The sequence below is a fragment of the Lethenteron reissneri genome, chromosome 66 (assembly GCF_015708825.2).
Source record: "Lethenteron reissneri isolate LAM-NWPU_2019-01 chromosome 66, ASM1570882v1, whole genome shotgun sequence".
Lineage (NCBI taxonomy): Eukaryota > Metazoa > Chordata > Hyperoartia > Petromyzontiformes > Petromyzontidae > Lethenteron > Lethenteron reissneri.
In genome coordinates, this window is record NC_083844.1 from 7,096,047 (window position 1) to 7,117,617 (window position 21,571).

General features: G+C 40.2%; 1 protein-coding gene across 1 annotated transcript in view; it reads right to left on the reverse strand.

The window, feature by feature from the left end:
* LOC133359933 (receptor-type tyrosine-protein phosphatase beta-like) overlaps positions 1-21,571 on the reverse strand; it is a 107,758-nt gene that overhangs the window by 43,513 nt on the left and 42,674 nt on the right. The window contains exons 7-8 of the mRNA XM_061578495.1: positions 18,556-18,825; positions 14,398-14,667 (exon numbers count right to left, since the gene is read on the reverse strand). Of these exons, the coding sequence (XP_061434479.1) occupies positions 14,398-14,667; positions 18,556-18,825 (540 nt within the window). The remainder of the gene's footprint in view (positions 1-14,397; positions 14,668-18,555; positions 18,826-21,571) is intronic.

Sequence of the window (21,571 nt, forward strand, 5' to 3'; positions counted from 1 at the left end):
AGATCCTGCCCGAGGATTCTGGAAGGTGGTCGTGGCCAAGGGCCGAGCCAGCCACGCAAGTTACATTTTTGTTCCAGGATTTTTGCTGTTGCGTGTAGTCACTTTAAGATGTTTCTTGTTCATGTTTTTGTTTGTTGCGGTTGCACCCGAGTCAAGAGCCGCATGGCTCACAGGGTTATACCTAATAAATGAAACTGAAACGCCACAGAGAATAGAAGCCGGGTCCCGAGGGGGACCGGGGTTGTTGTTCATCCTGAAGAAACCTTCGTCAACGTTTTACGTTCTCCGAGTCTCCAACACAGGGACCTGGACCCGAGCTGTGGTCCCGGTCCGTAGTAGCTCTTTACGGTGTAATTAGTGTAGTTAGACTGGTGGTCACCACCATAGGTTGTTATTCTGTTAAGGGGCAGTTACCCCATGTGCTGGAGTTAAATAAATGTGTTGCCTCCAATTCTACGTCTGAGACTAAGTTGAACTCACTACACATGTCGATGTTTGATAATTGACATTAAAATGCAGCATACTTTTTTGGATAATGTTAAATAATTACCTGCTGATTTAATCTGTCCTCATTATTAAACTTATAATGTATTAGTTATTTTAATACGGTATGTGCAACATGTCATTTTCAATCCTTGAAAGTTACTGAATGTTGATAATTAAGGATGTATTCCGTTCTTTAATGTCGATAATTGAGGATGTATTCAATAAGTTTATTAAACATGTCGATTTTTGCGCACGTGTTTACAAAAATCAAAGCGATTACACGAAGATGAACGCTCCATATACGTACATGTCCTGGCAGTGACGTAGGCTGATACTTGGGAGCCATTGCCACTGTGCGCTGTTACAGATGCGTTGTAACTTCTACCAGGAACCAGATCTTTAAACTCTTGTGTTGTAATGGTGGAGGTCAAATTGTGGCTCTTCACTTTCTTTACATTGTAAGTTTCAATCAAGTAGACCATGTAGTAGTCAACGTCTACAGTAATATCAGGTGCCCATGACAACGTCATGACTGTAAAGTTGCTGGCGCTGATGGTGACATTGACTTTTGGAGCCACTGTAACGGCAAAAACAATATTTAGACAGGTACACATTTGAAGGGCTGTATTTGCCGTGAACTAAAGTCATTAAAGTAACACCACGTCAGACACAACGGTTACTGTGATATGGACTTTCATTGGATTCGGACATCCTCGCGGTATTCGTATGCACTCCAGTTTTCTTGAACATTTATTTAACAAACTAAATCCTTCAATTACGTTAAAAAGTCTCTTCAGCCTTACAAATCCAGTAAACTTCAGCTTTCCTCCTCTGCTTTACAATAATGGTGACTCATGGTATAATGTAATCATTTATTAATTTGTATAGAATTCTAAACATGTTAATTGATGTTAAGTAATACATAAAACACGCTCCTATGGTGTATAAATATAATACAAACTTGTTCAAATCATTATATTACTTAATGCTGGATATTCCCAATAACCGGAAAAGGCCACAGCCTCAATGAGTCTCGTTTCGAGAGATTATAATGAAGCTTCGCATTCCTCCAAATGAAGGCACTCAATGTTCACATCAAGCTTGTGTCGAGCGGAATTGCATAAGCAGTCTAAAAGTAAGCTTTCACCACCAATATTATGCACAATAAAGGTTATTTTTGGGTTAGATTGCGTAAATATAAATGTGTCGTTAACCCACCACCACCGGACAAAGCCACTTAGTAAGGTTTGTCACGTAAACAAAAACATGGCAGTTACTGCTTCAGCACAACAGTGTGTTGGAGATTAAACCCACAAGATTTACAATTTTGCGTTTTGCTGGTGATTGCAACCAGCTTCATCAGGCAATTTGCCGGAATTGTGAAGAAGTTTTCCTGATTCGGTCTTAAATAGAGTAAAGGTGATGTCAACACTGTGAGCCTATCAGGTGCGATGACCAGGGTGGGGTTGATGTGGTCATATAAATAACAATGAATTATGCTAATCTGATAACATGCAGCACTGTACCTATTCTCGGTTGGGTTAGTCATCGTTAATCAATATACTGTACATTGGAATGATTTTTCTATTTAGTAATGTTTGTTGTTCTTCGCCGTACCTCTGATTAACACGGTTGGCTATATAAGGTGCTAAGAAGTTCAACACATACCTAGAATATGCATAAAATATACTGATATTAGGAACAGATTCACGTAATCCATAACCACAGGGTTGGGGATTCTCTTTTTCTAAGCTTGCAGATGTTTTATTACGGAACATGTTTGATAAATTAACATATACGACATCTGTTGATTGAATGTGTACCTAATTCTAGATTTGAAGCTTTCTTGAATGCAAGGATTCATACTCTCAGGTTTTTTCGGTAAAGTCACGTAGGTAAAAAATGTAAAAAAAAATAGAATAGAAATAAAATAAAATTGTATTTTTATTATTACTTCTATTATTTTTATTATTTATTTTTATTTTTTACCTACGTGACTTTGCCGAAAAAACCTAAGAGTATGAATGTGTACCGATTATCAAATGTACAATTAAAAATACGCAACAAACGTAATCTTTTTCATTCTTAGGAATTACTTCATATGATGCCCATCATTAAAGACGTATTAATTCCGTTATTTAATGTTGTCAACAATTGGGGACAAATTTAATAAGTGTTTTAAATTTTGTCGATATTTGAGCATGTTTTGAACAAATATCAAACATCAAAGCCATTACACGAGGATGAACGTTGCATATACGTACATGTCCTGGCTGTGACGATGGCTGATGCTTGGGAGCCATTGCCACTGTGCGCTGTTACAGATGCGTTGTAACTTCTACCAGGAACCAGATCTGTAAACACTTGAGATGTATTGGTGGAGGTCAAATTGTAGCTCTTCACTGCTGTTGAGTTATTGGTTTCATTCAAGTAGACAATGTAGTAGTCAACGTCTACAGTGATATTAGGTGCCCATGAGACCGTCATGACTGTAGTGCTGTTGGCGCTGATGGTGACATTGACTGATGGAGGCACTGCAACGGCAAAATCAATAATTAGACACGTACACATTTCAAGGGCTGTATTTGCCTTGAATTAAAGTAATTAAAGTAACACCACGTCAGATACAACGGTTACTGTGATATGAACTTCCATTGGACTCGGATATCTTCGCGGTATTCGAGTGCTCTCCTGTTTTCTTGAACATTTATTTTACAAACTAAATCCTTCAATTACGTTAGAAAGTCTCTTCAGCCTTACAAATCTAGTAAAATTCGGCTTTCACCTCTGCATTACAATACTGGTGACTCATGTTATACTGTCATTATTTATTAACTAGCTCAGGGGTCGGCAACCTACGGCTCCGGAGCCGCATGCGGCTCTTTACGGGCTGCTTCTTGACAATATGTACGTGAGTACAGTCAGATGCATTGCGGCTCTTGAAATACTGAATTTTGTACCGAATTGGAAAGAAATGGCTCTTCTTGTTATTTTGGTTGCCGACCCCTGAACTAGCTTATAGCCCGTCCAAGGACGGGTGGAAATTGCAGTTAATATGAAATATTCAATCGAAACTAATGACCCGCTCGTGATTATTCGTTGGGTCTGTCGGGAAAGTCACGTGAGTTTTCCGAAAGACCCAAGGAATATGAATTCCTGCAGTGACGAAGGCTTTAAGCCACTCATGATTATTAATGAGAGGGTGGCGGTGGGGTCTACATAAGTGACTTGATCAGCTCATGATTATTAATGAGAGGGTGGGGGCGGGGTCCACGTGAGTGACTTGATCAGCTCATGATTATTAATGAGGGGTGCGGCATGTGGAGTGACGTCACGAGCGTTAAGGACAGACATTCCTGGGTGATTATCGTAGATATTTGTATTGAATTCTAAACATGTTAATTACTATTAAGTAATAAATCAAACACGCTTCTATTATGTGTAAATATAATACAAACTTGTTCAAATCATTACCTTTCACGCTGGATATTCCCAATAACTGGAAAAGGCCGGAGCCTCAATGAGTCTCGCTTCGAGAGATTATAATCAAACTTATCATTCCTCCAAAAGAGGGTCCTGAATGTTTATATCAGGCTTGTGTCAAGCAGCATTGCATAAGCAGTCTAAAAGTAAGCTTTCACCACCAATATTATGCACAATAAAGGTTATTTTTGGGTTAGATTGCGTAAATATAAATGTGTCGGTAACCCACCACCACCGGACAAAGCCACTTAGTAAGGTTTGTCACGTAAACAAAAACATGGCAGTTACTTCTTCAGCACAACAGTGTGTTGGAGATTAAACCCACAAGATTTACAATTTTGCGTTTTGCTGGTGATTGCAACCAGCTTCATCAGGCAATTTGCCGGAATTGTGAAGAAGTTTTCCTGATTCGGTCTTAAATAGAGTAAAGGTGATGTCAACACTGTGAGCCTATCAGGTGCGATGACCAGGGTGGGGTTGATGTGGTCATATAAATAACAATGAATTATGCTAATCTGATAACATGCAGCACTGTACCTATTCTCGGTTGGGTTAGTCATCGTTAATCAATATACTGTACATTGGAATGATTTTTCTATTTAGTTAAGTTTGTTGTCCTTCGCCGTACCTCTGATTAACACGGTTGGCTATATAAGGTGCTAAGAAGTTCAACACATACCTAGAATATGCATAAAATATACTGATATTAGGAACAGATTCACGTAATCCATAACCACAGGGTTGGGGATTCTCTTTTTCTAAGCTTGCAGATGTTTTATTACGGAACATGTTTGATAAATTAACATATACGACATCTGTTGATTGAATGTGTACCTAATTCTAGATTTGAAGCTTTCTTGAATGCAAGGATTCATACTCTCAGGTTTTTTCGGTAAAGTCACGTAGGTAAAAAATGTAAAAAAAAATAGAATAGAAATAAAATAAAATTGTATTTTTATTATTACTTCTATTATTTTTATTATTTATTTTTATTTTTTACCTACGTGACTTTGCCGAAAAAACCTAAGAGTATGAATGTGTACCGATTATCAAATGTACAATTAAAAATACGCAACAAACGTAATCTTTTTCATTCTTAGGAATTACTTCATATGATGCCCATCATTAAAGACGTATTAATTCCGTTATTTAATGTTGTCAACAATTGGGGACAAATTTAATAAGTGTTTTAAATTTTGTCGATATTTGAGCATGTTTTGAACAAATATCAAACATCAAAGCCATTACACGAGGATGAACGTTGCATATACGTACATGTCCTGGCTGTGACGATGGCTGATGCTTGGGAGCCATTGCCACTGTGCGCTGTTACAGATGCGTTGTAACTTCTACCAGGAACCAGATCTGTAAACACTTGAGATGTATTGGTGGAGGTCAAATTGTAGCTCTTCACTGCTGTTGAGTTATTGGTTTCATTCAAGTAGACAATGTAGTAGTCAACGTCTACAGTGATATTAGGTGCCCATGAGACCGTCATGACTGTAGTGCTGTTGGCGCTGATGGTGACATTGACTGATGGAGGCACTGCAACGGCAAAATCAATAATTAGACACGTACACATTTCAAGGGCTGTATTTGCCTTGAATTAAAGTAATTAAAGTAACACCACGTCAGATACAACGGTTACTGTGATATGAACTTCCATTGGACTCGGATATCTTCGCGGTATTCGAGTGCTCTCCTGTTTTCTTGAACATTTATTTTACAAACTAAATCCTTCAATTACGTTAGAAAGTCTCTTCAGCCTTACAAATCTAGTAAAATTCGGCTTTCACCTCTGCATTACAATACTGGTGACTCATGTTATACTGTCATTATTTATTAACTAGCTCAGGGGTCGGCAACCTACGGCTCCGGAGCCGCATGCGGCTCTTTACGGGCTGCTTCTTGACAATATGTACGTGAGTACAGTCAGATGCATTGCGGCTCTTGAAATACTGAATTTTGTACCGAATTGGAAAGAAATGGCTCTTCTTGTTATTTTGGTTGCCGACCCCTGAACTAGCTTATAGCCCGTCCAAGGACGGGTGGAAATTGCAGTTAATATGAAATATTCAATCGAAACTAATGACCCGCTCGTGATTATTCGTTGGGTCTGTCGGGAAAGTCACGTGAGTTTTCCGAAAGACCCAAGGAATATGAATTCCTGCAGTGACGAAGGCTTTAAGCCACTCATGATTATTAATGAGAGGGTGGCGGTGGGGTCTACATAAGTGACTTGATCAGCTCATGATTATTAATGAGAGGGTGGGGGCGGGGTCCACGTGAGTGACTTGATCAGCTCATGATTATTAATGAGGGGTGCGGCATGTGGAGTGACGTCACGAGCGTTAAGGACAGACATTCCTGGGTGATTATCGTAGATATTTGTATTGAATTCTAAACATGTTAATTACTATTAAGTAATAAATCAAACACGCTTCTATTATGTGTAAATATAATACAAACTTGTTCAAATCATTACCTTTCACGCTGGATATTCCCAATAACTGGAAAAGGCCGGAGCCTCAATGAGTCTCGCTTCGAGAGATTATAATCAAACTTATCATTCCTCCAAAAGAGGGTCCTGAATGTTTATATCAGGCTTGTGTCAAGCAGCATTGCATAAGCAGTCTAAAAGTAAGCTTTCACCACCAATATTATGCACAATAAAGGTTATCTTTGGGTTAGATTGCGTAAATATAAATGTGTCGTTAACCCACCACCACCGGACAAAGCCACTTAGTAAGGTTTGTCACGTAAACAAAAACATGGCAGTTACTGCTTCAGCACAACAGTGTGTTGGAGATTAAACCCACAAGATTTACAATTTTGCGTTTTGCTGGTGATTGCAACCAGCTTCATCAGGCAATTTGCCGGAATTGTGAAGAAGTTTTCCTGATTCGGTCTTAAATAGAGTAAAGGTGATGTCAACACTGTGAGCCTATCAGGTGCGATGACCAGGGTGGGGTTGATGTGGTCATATAAATAACAATGAATTATGCTAATCTGATAACATGCAGCACTGTACCTATTCTCGGTTGGGTTAGTCATCGTTAATCAATATACTGTACATTGGAATGATTTTTCTATTTAGTAATGTTTGTTGTTCTTCGCCGTACCTCTGATTAACACGGTTGGCTATATAAGGTGCTAAGAAGTTCAACACATACCTAGAATATGCATAAAATATACTGATATTAGGAACAGATTCACGTAATCCATAACCACAGGGTTGGGGATTCTCTTTTTCTAAGCTTGCAGATGTTTTATTACGGAACATGTTTGATAAATTAACATATACGACATCTGTTGATTGAATGTGTACCTAATTCTAGATTTGAAGCTTTCTTGAATGCAAGGATTCATACTCTCAGGTTTTTTCGGTAAAGTCACGTAGGTAAAAAATGTAAAAAAAATAGAATAGAAATAAAATAAAATTGTATTTTTATTATTACTTCTATTATTTTTATTATTTATTTTTATTTTTTACCTACGTGACTTTGCCGAAAAAACCTAAGAGTATGAATGTGTACCGATTATCAAATGTACAATTAAAAATACGCAACAAACGTAATCTTTTTCATTCTTAGGAATTACTTCATATGATGCCCATCATTAAAGACGTATTAATTCCGTTATTTAATGTTGTCAACAATTGGGGACAAATTTAATAAGTGTTTTAAATTTTGTCGATATTTGAGCATGTTTTGAACAAATATCAAACATCAAAGCCATTACACGAGGATGAACGTTGCATATACGTACATGTCCTGGCTGTGACGATGGCTGATGCTTGGGAGCCATTGCCACTGTGCGCTGTTACAGATGCGTTGTAACTTCTACCAGGAACCAGATCTGTAAACACTTGAGATGTATTGGTGGAGGTCAAATTGTAGCTCTTCACTGCTGTTGAGTTATTGGTTTCATTCAAGTAGACAATGTAGTAGTCAACGTCTACAGTGATATTAGGTGCCCATGAGACCGTCATGACTGTAGTGCTGTTGGCGCTGATGGTGACATTGACTGATGGAGGCACTGCAACGGCAAAATCAATAATTAGACACGTACACATTTCAAGGGCTGTATTTGCCTTGAATTAAAGTAATTAAAGTAACACCACGTCAGATACAACGGTTACTGTGATATGAACTTCCATTGGACTCGGATATCTTCGCGGTATTCGAGTGCTCTCCTGTTTTCTTGAACATTTATTTTACAAACTAAATCCTTCAATTACGTTAGAAAGTCTCTTCAGCCTTACAAATCTAGTAAAATTCGGCTTTCACCTCTGCATTACAATACTGGTGACTCATGTTATACTGTAATTATTTATTAACTAGCTCAGGGGTCGGCAACCTACGGCTCCGGAGCCGCATGCGGCTCTTTACGGGCTGCTTCTTGACAATATGTACGTGAGTACAGTCAGATGCATTGCGGCTCTTGAAATACTGAATTTTGTACCGAATTGGAAAGAAATGGCTCTTCTTGTTATTTTGGTTGCCGACCCCTGAACTAGCTTATAGCCCGTCCAAGGACGGGTGGAAATTGCAGTTAATATGAAATATTCAATCGAAACTAATGACCCGCTCGTGATTATTCGTTGGGTCTGTCGGGAAAGTCACGTGAGTTTTCCGAAAGACCCAAGGAATATGAATTCCTGCAGTGACGAAGGCTTTAAGCCACTCATGATTATTAATGAGAGGGTGGCGGTGGGGTCTACATAAGTGACTTGATCAGCTCATGATTATTAATGAGAGGGTGGGGGCGGGGTCCACGTGAGTGACTTGATCAGCTCATGATTATTAATGAGGGGTGCGGCATGTGGAGTGACGTCACGAGCGTTAAGGACAGACATTCCTGGGTGATTATCGTAGATATTTGTATTGAATTCTAAACATGTTAATTACTATTAAGTAATAAATCAAACACGCTTCTATTATGTGTAAATATAATACAAACTTGTTCAAATCATTACCTTTCACGCTGGATATTCCCAATAACTGGAAAAGGCCGGAGCCTCAATGAGTCTCGCTTCGAGAGATTATAATCAAACTTATCATTCCTCCAAAAGAGGGTCCTGAATGTTTATATCAGGCTTGTGTCAAGCAGCATTGCATAAGCAGTCTAAAAGTAAGCTTTCACCACCAATATTATGCACAATAAAGGTTATTTTTGGGTTAGATTGCGTAAATATAAATGTGTCGGTAACCCACCACCACCGGACAAAGCCACTTAGTAAGGTTTGTCACGTAAACAAAAACATGGCAGTTACTTCTTCAGCACAACAGTGTGTTGGAGATTAAACCCACAACATTTAAAATTTTGCGTTTTGCTGGTGATTGCAACCAGCTTCATCAGGCAATTTGCCGGAATTGTGAAGAAGTTTTCCTGATTCGGTCTTAAATAGAGTAAAGGTGATGTCAACACTGTGAGCCTATCAGGTGCGATGACCAGGGTGGGGTTGATGTGGTCATATAAATAACAATGAATTATGCTAATCTGATAACATGCAGCACTGTACCTATTCTCGGTTGGGTTAGTCATCGTTAATCAATATACTGTACATTGGAATGATTTTTCTATTTAGTTAAGTTTGTTGTCCTTCCCCATACCTCTGATTAACACGGTTGGCTATATAAGGTGCTAAGAAGTTCAACACATACCTAGAATATGCATAAAATATACTGATATTAGGAACAGATTCACGTAATCCATAACCACAGGGTTGGGGATTCTCTTTTTCTAAGCTTGCAGATGTTTTATTACGGAACATGTTTGATAAATTAACATATACGACATCTGTTGATTGAATGTGTACCTAATTCTAGATTTGAAGCTTTCTTGAATGCAAGGATTCATACTCTTAGGTTTTTTCGGTAAAGTCACGTAGGTAAAAAATGTAAAAAAAAATAGAATAGAAATAAAATAAAATTGTATTTTTATTATTACTTCTATTATTTTTATTATTTATTCTTATTTTTTACCTACGTGACTTTGCCGAAAAAACCTAAGAGTATGAATGTGTACCGATTATCAAATGTACAATTAAAAATACGCAACAAACGTAATCTTTTTCATTCTTAGGAATTACTTCATATGATGCCCATCATTAAAGACGTATTAATTCCGTTATTTAATGTTGTCAACAATTGGGGACAAATTTAATAAGTGTTTTAAATTTTGTCGATATTTGAGCATGTTTTGAACAAATATCAAACATCAAAGCCATTACACGAGGATGAACGTTGCATATACGTACATGTCCTGGCTGTGACGATGGCTGATGCTTGGGAGCCATTGCCACTGTGCGCTGTTACAGATGCGTTGTAACTTCTACCAGGAACCAGATCTGTAAACACTTGAGATGTATTGGTGGAGGTCAAATTGTAGCTCTTCACTGCTGTTGAGTTATTGGTTTCATTCAAGTAGACAATGTAGTAGTCAACGTCTACAGTGATATTAGGTGCCCATGAGACCGTCATGACTGTAGTGCTGTTGGCGCTGATGGTGACATTGACTGATGGAGGCACTGCAACGGCAAAATCAATAATTAGACACGTACACATTTCAAGGGCTGTATTTGCCTTGAATTAAAGTAATTAAAGTAACACCACGTCAGATACAACGGTTACTGTGATATGAACTTCCATTGGACTCGGATATCTTCGCGGTATTCGAGTGCTCTCCTGTTTTCTTGAACATTTATTTTACAAACTAAATCCTTCAATTACGTTATAAAGTCTCTTCAGCCTTACAAATCTAGTAAAATTTCTATTTAAAGCTTTCGTGACTGCAGGGATTCATCTTCTTGGTTCTTTCGGTAAAGTCACGTAGAAGGGAAGTAATAAAATAATAAAAATAAAACAATAAAACAATTCTCACGACGTTTCGGCCACAACGCAAGCAGCCGTCCTCATTATTACTTCCCTTCTACGTGACTTTACCGAAAGAACCAAGAAGATGAATCTAGTAAACTTCGGCTTCCACCTCTGCTTTACAATAATAGTGACTCATGTTATACTGTAATTATTTATTAACTAGCTTTTAGCCCGTCCAAGGACGGGTGGAAATTGCAGTTAATATGAAATATTCAATCGAAACTAATGACCCGCTCGTGATTATTCGTTGGGTCTTTCGGGAAAGTCACGTGAGTTTTCCGAAAGACCCAAGGAATATGAATTCCTGCAGTGACGAAGGCTTTAAGCCACTCATGATTATTAATGAGGGGGTAGGGACAGGGTCGACATGAGTGACGCTTCAGCTCATGATTATTAATGAGGGGTGCAGCATGTGGAGTGACGTCACGAGCGTTAAGGACAGACATTCCTGGGTGATTATCATAGATATTTGTATTGAATTCTGAACATGTTAATAACTATTGAGTAATGAATCAAACACGCTCCTATGACGTGTAAATATAATACAAACTTGTTCAAATCATTATCTTACTTACACGCTGGATATTCCCAATAACTGGAAAAGGCCAGAGCCTCAATGAGTCTCACTTCGAGAGATTATAATTAAACTTAGCATTCCTCCAAAAAAGGGTCCTGAATGTTTATATCAGGCTTGTGTCAAGCGGCATTGCATAAGCAGTCTAAAAGTAAGCTTTCACCACCAATATTATGCATAATAAAGGTCATTTTTGGGTTAGATTGCGTAAATATAAATGTGTCGTAAACCCACTAACATCGAACACAGCCAATTAGTCAGGTCGGTCACATAAACAAAACGTGCTAGTTACTTCTTAATCACAGCAGTGTGTTGGACATTAAACCCACAACATTTACTATTTGGCGTTTTGCTGGTGATTACAACCAGCTTCATCAGGCGATTTTCCAGAATAGTGAAGAAGTCGTCCCGGTTCGGTCTTAAATAGAGGAGCAAATGTGATGTCAACACTGTGAGCCTATCAGGTGCGAATACCACAGTTGGGTTGATGTGGCCATATAAGTTATAATAAATTATGTTAATCTGAGAATATGCAGTACTGTACCTATTATCGGTTGGGTTAGTCACCTTTAATCAATGTACTGTAAGGTGGAATTATTTTTGCATTTAGTTTAGTTTTAGATTTGAAGCTTTCGTGACTGCAAGGATTCATATTCTTAGGTTTTTTCGGTAAAGTCACCTAGGTAAAACATCAAAATTAATAAAAATAAAATAAAACAAAAATCACGACGTTTCAGAGGCAACACAAGTCTCCGTCATCAGGTGGGACCGTCACAGCCGGATTAGCTGCATCAAGTGAGGCAATGATTCAAGATGTAATCCCTTAACAAGCAAGTTGAGGGGGAGGAGAGGGGGGGGGAGCTAATCAGAATGTGGTAGCCAATGAATGGAACGTATCGGGGGGGAGGGGGGGCGGGGCTCAAAGACGGCAAGGACTGCCAACGTACAACGCATCGGGAGGGGGAGGGGGGGGCGGGGCCAAAACTGTGAAACGCATCGCGAGGGGGGGGGCGGGGCCAAAGAGTGTACGACGGCATCGACGCTGTTGCTGTTGCACAACGCCAACGCATTGGACAGAGAGGGGGAGGGGAGGCCTGATACACATGATAGAAAATAACAACAATGCCCATGTTTATACCAATGCTGGCTGAACAATGAAGAGAGTACTGTTAAATACTGGGGATGTTAACACTCGGTAAAGTAAAGTAAGATAGTGCCTGTCAGATAAGATGGTCCAAAAAAGTGTAATTAAGTCTTTTTTGCGTGGTTAATAACATCTTTCCAATGATTACTAAGTTTGTACCCATCATCACGGTTGAAATTATGTCTGTGTTTGTATATTTGTATGGCTTCGTGTACAAACCTTTGATGGTAGCCGGGAGGTTTGCAGAGAACCTTGGTCTCGGAAAAGACAATTTCATGAGAGCCCACCGAGTTGTAGCAATGATCGGCAACGGCCGAAGAATCGGTTCTGCCGTGTTTCAGATCTGACTTGTGCTCGCGGACACGATCAGAAACATGACGTTTCGTTTCTCCAATGTAGCAATCACCACAAATGCAACTCAATTTGTAGACTCCAGGATACTGTCTACAAATTGAGTTGCATTTGTGGTGATTGCTACATTGGAGAAACGAAACGTCATGTTTCTGATCGTGTCCGCGAGCACAAGTCAGATCTGAAACACGGCAGAACCGATTCTTCGGCCGTTGCCGATCATTGCTACAACTCGGTGGGCTCTCATGAAATTGTCTTTTCCGAGACCAAGGTTCTCTGCAAACCTCCCGGCTACCATCAAAGGTTTGTACACGAAGCCATACAAATATACAAACACAGACATAATTTCAACCGTGATGATGGGTACAAACTTAGTAATCATTGGAAAGATGTTATTAACCACGCAAAAAAGACTTAATTACACTTTTTTGGACCATCTTATCTGACAGGCACTATCTTACTTTACTTTACCGAGTGTTAACATCCCCAGTATTTAACAGTACTCTCTTCATTGTTCAGCCAGCATTGGTATAAACATGGGCATTGTTGTTATTTTCTATCATGTGTATCAGGCCTCCCCTCCCCCTCTCTGTCCAATGCGTTGGCGTTGTGCAACAGCAACAGCGTCGATGCCGTCGTACACTCTTTGGCCCCCCCCCCCCCTCGCGATGCGTTTCACAGTTTTGGCCCCGCCCCCCCCTCCCCCTCCCGATGCGTTGTACGTTGGCAGTCCTTGCCGTCTTTGAGCCCCGCCCCCCCTCCCCCCCCGATACGTTCCATTCATTGGCAACCACATTCTGATTAGCCCCCCCCCTCTCCTCCCCCTCAACTTGCTTGTTAAGGGATTACATCTTAAATCATTGCCTCACTTGATGCAGCTAATCCGGCTGTGACGGTCCCACCTGATGACGGAGACTTGTGTTGCCTCCGAAACGTCGTGATTTTTGTTTTATTTTATTTTTATTAATTTTGATGTTTTACCTACGTGACTTTACCGAAAAAACCTAAGAATATTAGTTTAGTTTGTTGTCCTTCCCCATACCTCTGATTAACACGGTTGGCTATATACGGTGCTAAGAAGTTCAACACATACTCAGAATATGCATAAAATATACCGATATTAGGAACAGATTCATGTAATCCATAAGCACAGGGTTGGGCATTCTCTTATTTTAAGCTTTTAGATGTTTTATGACGGAACATGTTTGATCATTTAACATTTTCAACACCTGTTGATTGAATGTGTACCGATTATCAAATGTAAAATTAAAAGTACGCAACAAACGTAATATTTTTAATAATTGGAAAGTTCTTAATATGATGTCCATCACTAAAGACGCATTAATTCGGTTATCTAATGTTGTCAATAATGGTTGACGTTGAATAAGTGTATTAAATGTTGTCGATTTTTGAGCATGTTTTGAACAAATATCAAACATCAAAGGGATTACACGAGGATGAACGCTGCATATACGTACAGGTCCTGGCAGTGAAGTTGGCTGATGGTTGGGAGTAACTGCCACTGTGCGCTGTTACAGATGCCTGGTAACTTCTACCAGGAACCAGATCTGTAAACACTTGTGTTGCAATGTTGGAGGACAAATTGGAGCTATTCACTGCTGTTGGGTTATTGGTTTCATTCAAGTAGACCGTGTAGCTGTCAACGTCTGCAGGAATTGTAGGTGCCCATGAGACATTCATGGCTGTAGAGTTGATGGGGCTGATGGTGACATTGACTGATGGAGGCACTGCAACGGCAAAATCAATAATTAGACACGTACACATTTCAAGGGCTGTATTTGCCTTGAATTAAAGTAATTAAAGTAACACCACGTCAGATACAACGGTTACTGTGATATGAACTTCCATTGGACTCGGACATCCACACGGTATTCGAGTGCTCTCCTGTTTTCTTGAACATTTATTTTACAAACTAAATCCTTCAATTACGTTATAAAGTCTCTTCAGCCTTACAAATCTAGTAAAATTTCTATTTAAAGCTTTCGTGACTGCAGGGATTCATCTTCTTGGTTCTTTCGGTAAAGTCACGTAGAAGGGAAGTAATAAAATAATAAAAATAAAACAATAAAATAATTCTCACGACGTTTCGGCCACAACGCAAGCAGCCGTCCTCATTATTACTTCCCTTCTACGTGACTTTACCGAAAGAACCAAGAAGATAAATCTAGTAAACTTCGGCTTTTACCTCTGCTTTACAATAATGGTGACTCATGTTATACTGTAATTATTTATTAACTAGCTTTTAGCCCGTCCAAGGACGGGTGGAAATTGCAGTTAATATGAAATATTCAATCGAAACTAATGACCCGCTCGTGATTATTCGTTGGGTCTTTCGGGAAAGTCACGTGAGTTTTCCGAAAGACCCAAGGAATATGAATTCCTGCAGTGACGAAGGCTTTAAGCCACTCATGATTATTAATGAGGGGGTAGGGACAGGGTCGACATGAGTGACGCTTCAGCTCATGATTATTAATGAGGGGTGCAGCATGTGGAGTGACGTCACGAGCGTTAAGGACAGACATTCCTGGGTGATTATCATAGATATTTGTATTGAATTCTGAACATGTTAATAACTATTGAGTAATGAATCAAACACGCTCCTATGACGTGTAAATATAATACAAACTTGTTCAAATCATTATCTTACTTACACGCTGGATATTCCCAATAACTGGAAAAGGCCGGAGCCTCAATGAGTCTCGCTTCGAGAGATAATGCAGCTTCGCATTCCTCCAAATGAGGGCACTCAATGTTCATATCAGCCTTGTGTCGAGCGGAATTACATATGTAGTCTAAAACGTAGGCTTTTACCAATAATATGCATAAAAAAGGTTATTTTGGGTTTGATCGCATAAATATAAATGTGTCGTAAACCCACTAACATCGAACACAGCCAATTAGTCAGGTCGGTCACATAAACAAAACGTGCTAGTTACTTCTTAATCACAGCAGTGTGTTGGACATTAAACCCACAACATTTACTATTTGGCGTTTTGCTGGTGATTACAACCAGCTTCATCAGGCGATTTTCCAGAATAGTGAAGAAGTCGTCCCGGATCGGTCTTAAATAGAGGAGCAAATGTGATGTCAACACTGTGAGCCTATCAGGTGCGAATACCACAGTTGGGTTGATGTGGCCATATAAGTTATAATAAATTATGTTAATCTGAGAATATGCAGTACTGTACCTATTATCGGTTGGGTTAGTCACCTTTAATCAATGTACTGTAAGGTGGAATTATTTTTGCATTTAGTTTAGTTTTAGATTTGAAGCTTTCGTGACTGCAAGGATTCATATTCTTAGGTTTTTTCGGTAAAGTCACCTAGGTAAAACATCAAAATTAATAAAAATAAAATAAAACAAAAATCACGACGTTTCAGAGGCAACACAAGTCTCCGTCATCAGGTGGGACCGTCACAGCCGGATTAGCTGCATCAAGTGAGGCAATGATTCAAGATGTAATCCCTTAACAAGCAAGTTGAGGGGGAGGAGAGGGGGGGGAGCTAATCAGAATGTGGTTGCCAATGAATGGAACGTATCGGGAGGGAGGGGGGGCGGGGCTCAAAGACGGCAAGGACTGCCAACGTACAACGCATCGGGAGGGGGAGGGGGGGCGGGGCCAAAACTGTGCAACGCATCGGGAGGGGGGGGGCGGGACCAAAGAGTGTACGACGGCATCGACGCAGTTGCTGTTGCACAACGCCAACGCATTGGACAGAGAGGGGGAGGGGAGGCCTGATACACATGATAGAAAAGAACAACAATGCCCATGTTTATACCAATGCTGGCTGAACAATGAAGAGAGTACTGTTAAATACTGGGGATGTTAACACTCGGTAAAGTAAAGTAAGATAGTGCCTGTCAGATAAGATGGTCCAAAAAAGTGTAATTAAGTCTTTTTTGCGTGGTTAATAACATCTTTCCAATGATTACTAAGTTTGTACCCATCATCACGGTTGAAATTATGTCTGTGTTTGTATATTTGTATGGCTTCGTGTACAAACCTTTGATGGTAGCCGGGAGGTTTGCAGAGAACCTTGGTCTCGGAAAAGACAATTTCATGAGAGCCCACCGAGTTGTAGCAATGATCGGCAACGGCCGAAGAATCGGTTCTGCCGTGTTTCAGATCTGACTTGTGCTCGCGGACACGATCAGAAACATGACGTTTCGTTTCTCCAATGTAGCAATCACCACAAATGCAACTCAATTTGTAGACAGTATCCTGGAGTCTACAAATTGAGTTGCATTTGTGGTGATTGCTACATTGGAGAAACGAAACGTCATGTTTCTGATCGTGTCCGCGAGCACAAGTCAGATCTGAAACACGGCAGAACCGATTCTTCGGCCGTTGCCGATCATTGCTACAACTCGGTGGGCTCTCATGAAATTGTCTTTTCCGAGACCAAGGTTCTCTGCAAACCTCCCGGCTACCATCAAAGGTTTGTACACGAAGCCATACAAATATACAAACACAGACATAATTTCAACCGTGATGATGGGTACAAACTTAGTAATCATTGGAAAGATGTTATTAACCACGCAAAAAAGACTTAATTACACTTTTTTGGACCATCTTATCTGACAGGCACTATCTTACTTTACTTTACCGAGTGTTAACATCCCCAGTATTTAACAGTACTCTCTTCATTGTTCAGCCAGCATTGGTATAAACATGGGCATTGTTGTTATTTTCTATCATGTGTATCAGGCCTCCCCTCCCCCTCTCTGTCCAATGCGTTGGCGTTGTGCAACAGCAACTGCGTCGATGCCGTCGTACACTCTTTGGTCCCGCCCCCCCCCCCTCCCGATGCGTTGCACAGTTTTGGCCCCGCCCCCCCTCCCCCTCCCGATGCGTTGTACGTTGGCACTCCTTGCCGTCTTTGAGCCCCGCCCCCCCTCCCTCCCGATACGTTCCATTCATTGGCAACCACATTCTGATTAGCCCCCCCCTCTCCTCCCCCTCAACTTGCTTGTTAAGGGATTACATCTTAAATCATTGCCTCACTTGATGCAGCTAATATGGCTGTGACGGTCCCACCTGATGACGGAGACTTGTGTTGCCTCCGAAACGTCGTGATTTTTGTTTTATTTTATTTTTATTAATTTTGATGTTTTACCTACGTGACTTTACCGAAAAAACCTAAGAATATTAGTTTAGTTTGTTGTCCTTCCCCATACCTCTGATTAACACGGTTGGCTATATACGGTGCTAAGAAGTTCAACACATACTCAGAATATGCATAAAATATACCGATATTAGGAACAGATTCATGTAATCCATAAGCACAGGGTTGGGCATTCTCTTATTTTAAGCTTTTAGATCTTTTATGACGGAACATGTTTGATCATTTAACATTTTCAACACCTGTTGATTGAATGTGTACCGATTATCAAATGTAAAATTAAAAGTACGCAACAAACGTAATATTTTTAATAATTGGAAAGTTCTTAATATGATGTCCATCACTAAAGACGCATTAATTCGGTTATCTAATGTTGTCAATAATGGTTGACGTTGAATAAGTGTATTAAATGTTGTCGATTTTTGAGCATGTTTTGAACAAATATCAAACATCAAAGGGATTACACGAGGATGAACGCTGCATATACGTACAGGTCCTGGCAGTGAAGTTGGCTGATGGTTGAGAGTAACTGCCACTGTGCGCTGTTACAGATGCCTGGTAACTTCTACCAGGAACCAGATCTGTAAACACTTGTGTTGCAATGTTGGAGGACAAATTGGAGCTATTCACTGCTGTTGGGTTATTGGTTTCATTCAAGTAGACCGTGTAGCTGTCAACGTCTGCAGGAATTGTAGGTGCCCATGAGACAGTCATGGCTGTAGAGTTGATGGGGCTGATGGTGACATTGACTGATGGAGGCACTGCAACGGCAAAATCAATAATTAGACACGTACACATTTCAAGGGCTGTATTTGCCTTGAATTAAAGTAATTAAAGTAACACCACGTCAGATACAACGGTTACTGTGATATGAACTTCCATTTGACTCGGACATCCACACGGTATTCGAGTGCTCTCCTGTTTTCTTGAACATTTATTTTACAAACTAAATCCTTCAATTACGTTATAAAGTCTCTTCAGCCTTACAAATCTAGTAAAATTTCTATTTAAAGCTTTCGTGACTGCAGGGATTCATCTTCTTGGTTCTTTCGGTAAAGTCACGTAGAAGGGAAGTAATAAAATAATAAAAATAAAACAATAAAATAATTCTCACGACGTTTCGGCCACAACGCAAGCAGCCGTCCTCATTATTACTTCCCTTCTACGTGACTTTACCGAAAGAACCAAGAAGATAAATCTAGTAAACTTCGGCTTTTACCTCTGCTTTACAATAATGGTGACTCATGTTATACTGTAATTATTTATTAACTAGCTTTTAGCCCGTCCAAGGACGGGTGGAAATTGCAGTTAATATGAAATATTCAATCGAAACTAATGACCCGCTCGTGATTATTCGTTGGGTCTTTCGGGAAAGTCACGTGAGTTTTCCGAAAGACCCAAGGAATATGAATTCCTGCAGTGACGAAGGCTTTAAGCCACTCATGATTATTAATGAGGGGGTAGGGACAGGGTCGACATGAGTGACGCTTCAGCTCATGATTATTAATGAGGGGTGCAGCATGTGGAGTGACGTCACGAGCGTTAAGGACAGACATTCCTGGGTGATTATCATAGATATTTGTATTGAATTCTGAACATGTTAATAACTATTGAGTAATGAATCAAACACGCTCCTATGACGTGTAAATATAATACAAACTTGTTCAAATCATTATCTTACTTACACGCTGGATATTCCCAATAACTGGAAAAGGCCGGAGCCTCAATGAGTCTCGCTTCGAGAGATAATGCAGCTTCGCATTCCTCCAAATGAGGGCACTCAATGTTCATATCAGCCTTGTGTCGAGCGGAATTACATATGTAGTCTAAAACGTAGGCTTTTACCAATAATATGCATAAAAAAGGTTATTTTTGGGTTTGATCGCATAAATATAAATGTGTCGTAAACCCACTAACATCGAACACAGCCAATTAGTCAGGTCGGTCACATAAACAAAACGTGCTAGTTACTTCTTAATCACAGCAGTGTGTTGGACATTAAACCCACAACATTTACTATTTGGCGTTTTGCTGGTGATTACAACCAGCTTCATCAGGCGATTTTCCAGAATAGTGAAGAAGTCGTCCCGGATCGGTCTTAAATAGAGGAGCAAATGTGATGTCAACACTGTGAGCCTATCAGGTGCGAATACCACAGTTGGGTTGATGTGGCCATATAAGTTATAATAAATTATGTTAATCTGAGAATATGCAGTACTGTACCTATTATCGGTTGGGTTAGTCACCTTTAATCAATGTACTGTAAGGTGGAATTATTTTTGCATTTAGTTTAGTTTTAGATTTGAAGCTTTCGTGACTGCAAGGATTCATATTCTTAGGTTTTTTCGGTAAAGTCACCTAGGTAAAACATCAAAATTAATAAAATAAAATAAAACAAAAATCACGACGTTTCAGAGGCAACACAAGTCTCCGTCATCAGGTGGGACCGTCACAGCCGGATTAGCTGCATCAAGTGAGGCAATGATTCAAGATGTAATCCCTTAACAAGCAAGTTGAGGGGGAGGAGAGGGGGGGGAGCTAATCAGAATGTGGTTGCCAATGAATGGAACGTATCGGGAGGGAGGGGGGGCGGGGCTCAAAGACGGCAAGGACTGCCAACGTACAACGCATCGGGAGGGGGAGGGGGGGCGGGGCCAAAACTGTGCAACGCATCGGGAGGGGGGGGGCGGGACCAAAGAGTGTACGACGGCATCGACGCAGTTGCTGTTGCACAACGCCAACGCATTGGACAGAGAGGGGGAGGGGAGGCCTGATACACATGATAGAAAATAACAACAATGCCCATGTTTATACCAATGCTGGCTGAACAATGAAGAGAGTACTGTTAAATACTGGGGATGTTAACACTCGGTAAAGTAAAGTAAGATAGTGCCTGTCAGATAAGATGTTCCAAAAAAGTGTAATTAAGTCTTTTTTGCGTGGTTAATAACATCTTTCCAATGATTACTAAGTTTGTACCCATCATCACGGTTGAAATTATGTCTGTGTTTGTATATTTGTATGGCTTCGTGTACAAACCTTTGATGGTAGCCGGGAGGTTTGCAGAGAACCTTGGTCTCGGAAAAGACAATTTCATGAGAGCCCACCGAGTTGTAGCAATGATCGGCAACGGCCGAAGAATCGGTTCTGCCGTGTTTCAGATCTGACTTGTGCTCGCGGACACGATCAGAAACATGACGTTTCGTTTCTCCAATGTAGCAATCACCACAAATGCAACTCAATTTGTAGACAGTATCCTGGAGTCTACAAATTGAGTTGCATTTGTGGTGATTGCTACATTGGAGAAACGAAACGTCATGTTTCTGATCGTGTCCGCGAGCACAAGTCAGATCTGAAACACGGCAGAACCGATTCTTCGGCCGTTGCCGATCATTGCTACAACTCGGTGGGCTCTCATGAAATTGTCTTTTCCGAGACCAAGGTTCTCTGCAAACCTCCCGGCTACCATCAAAGGTTTGTACACGAAGCCATACAAATATACAAACA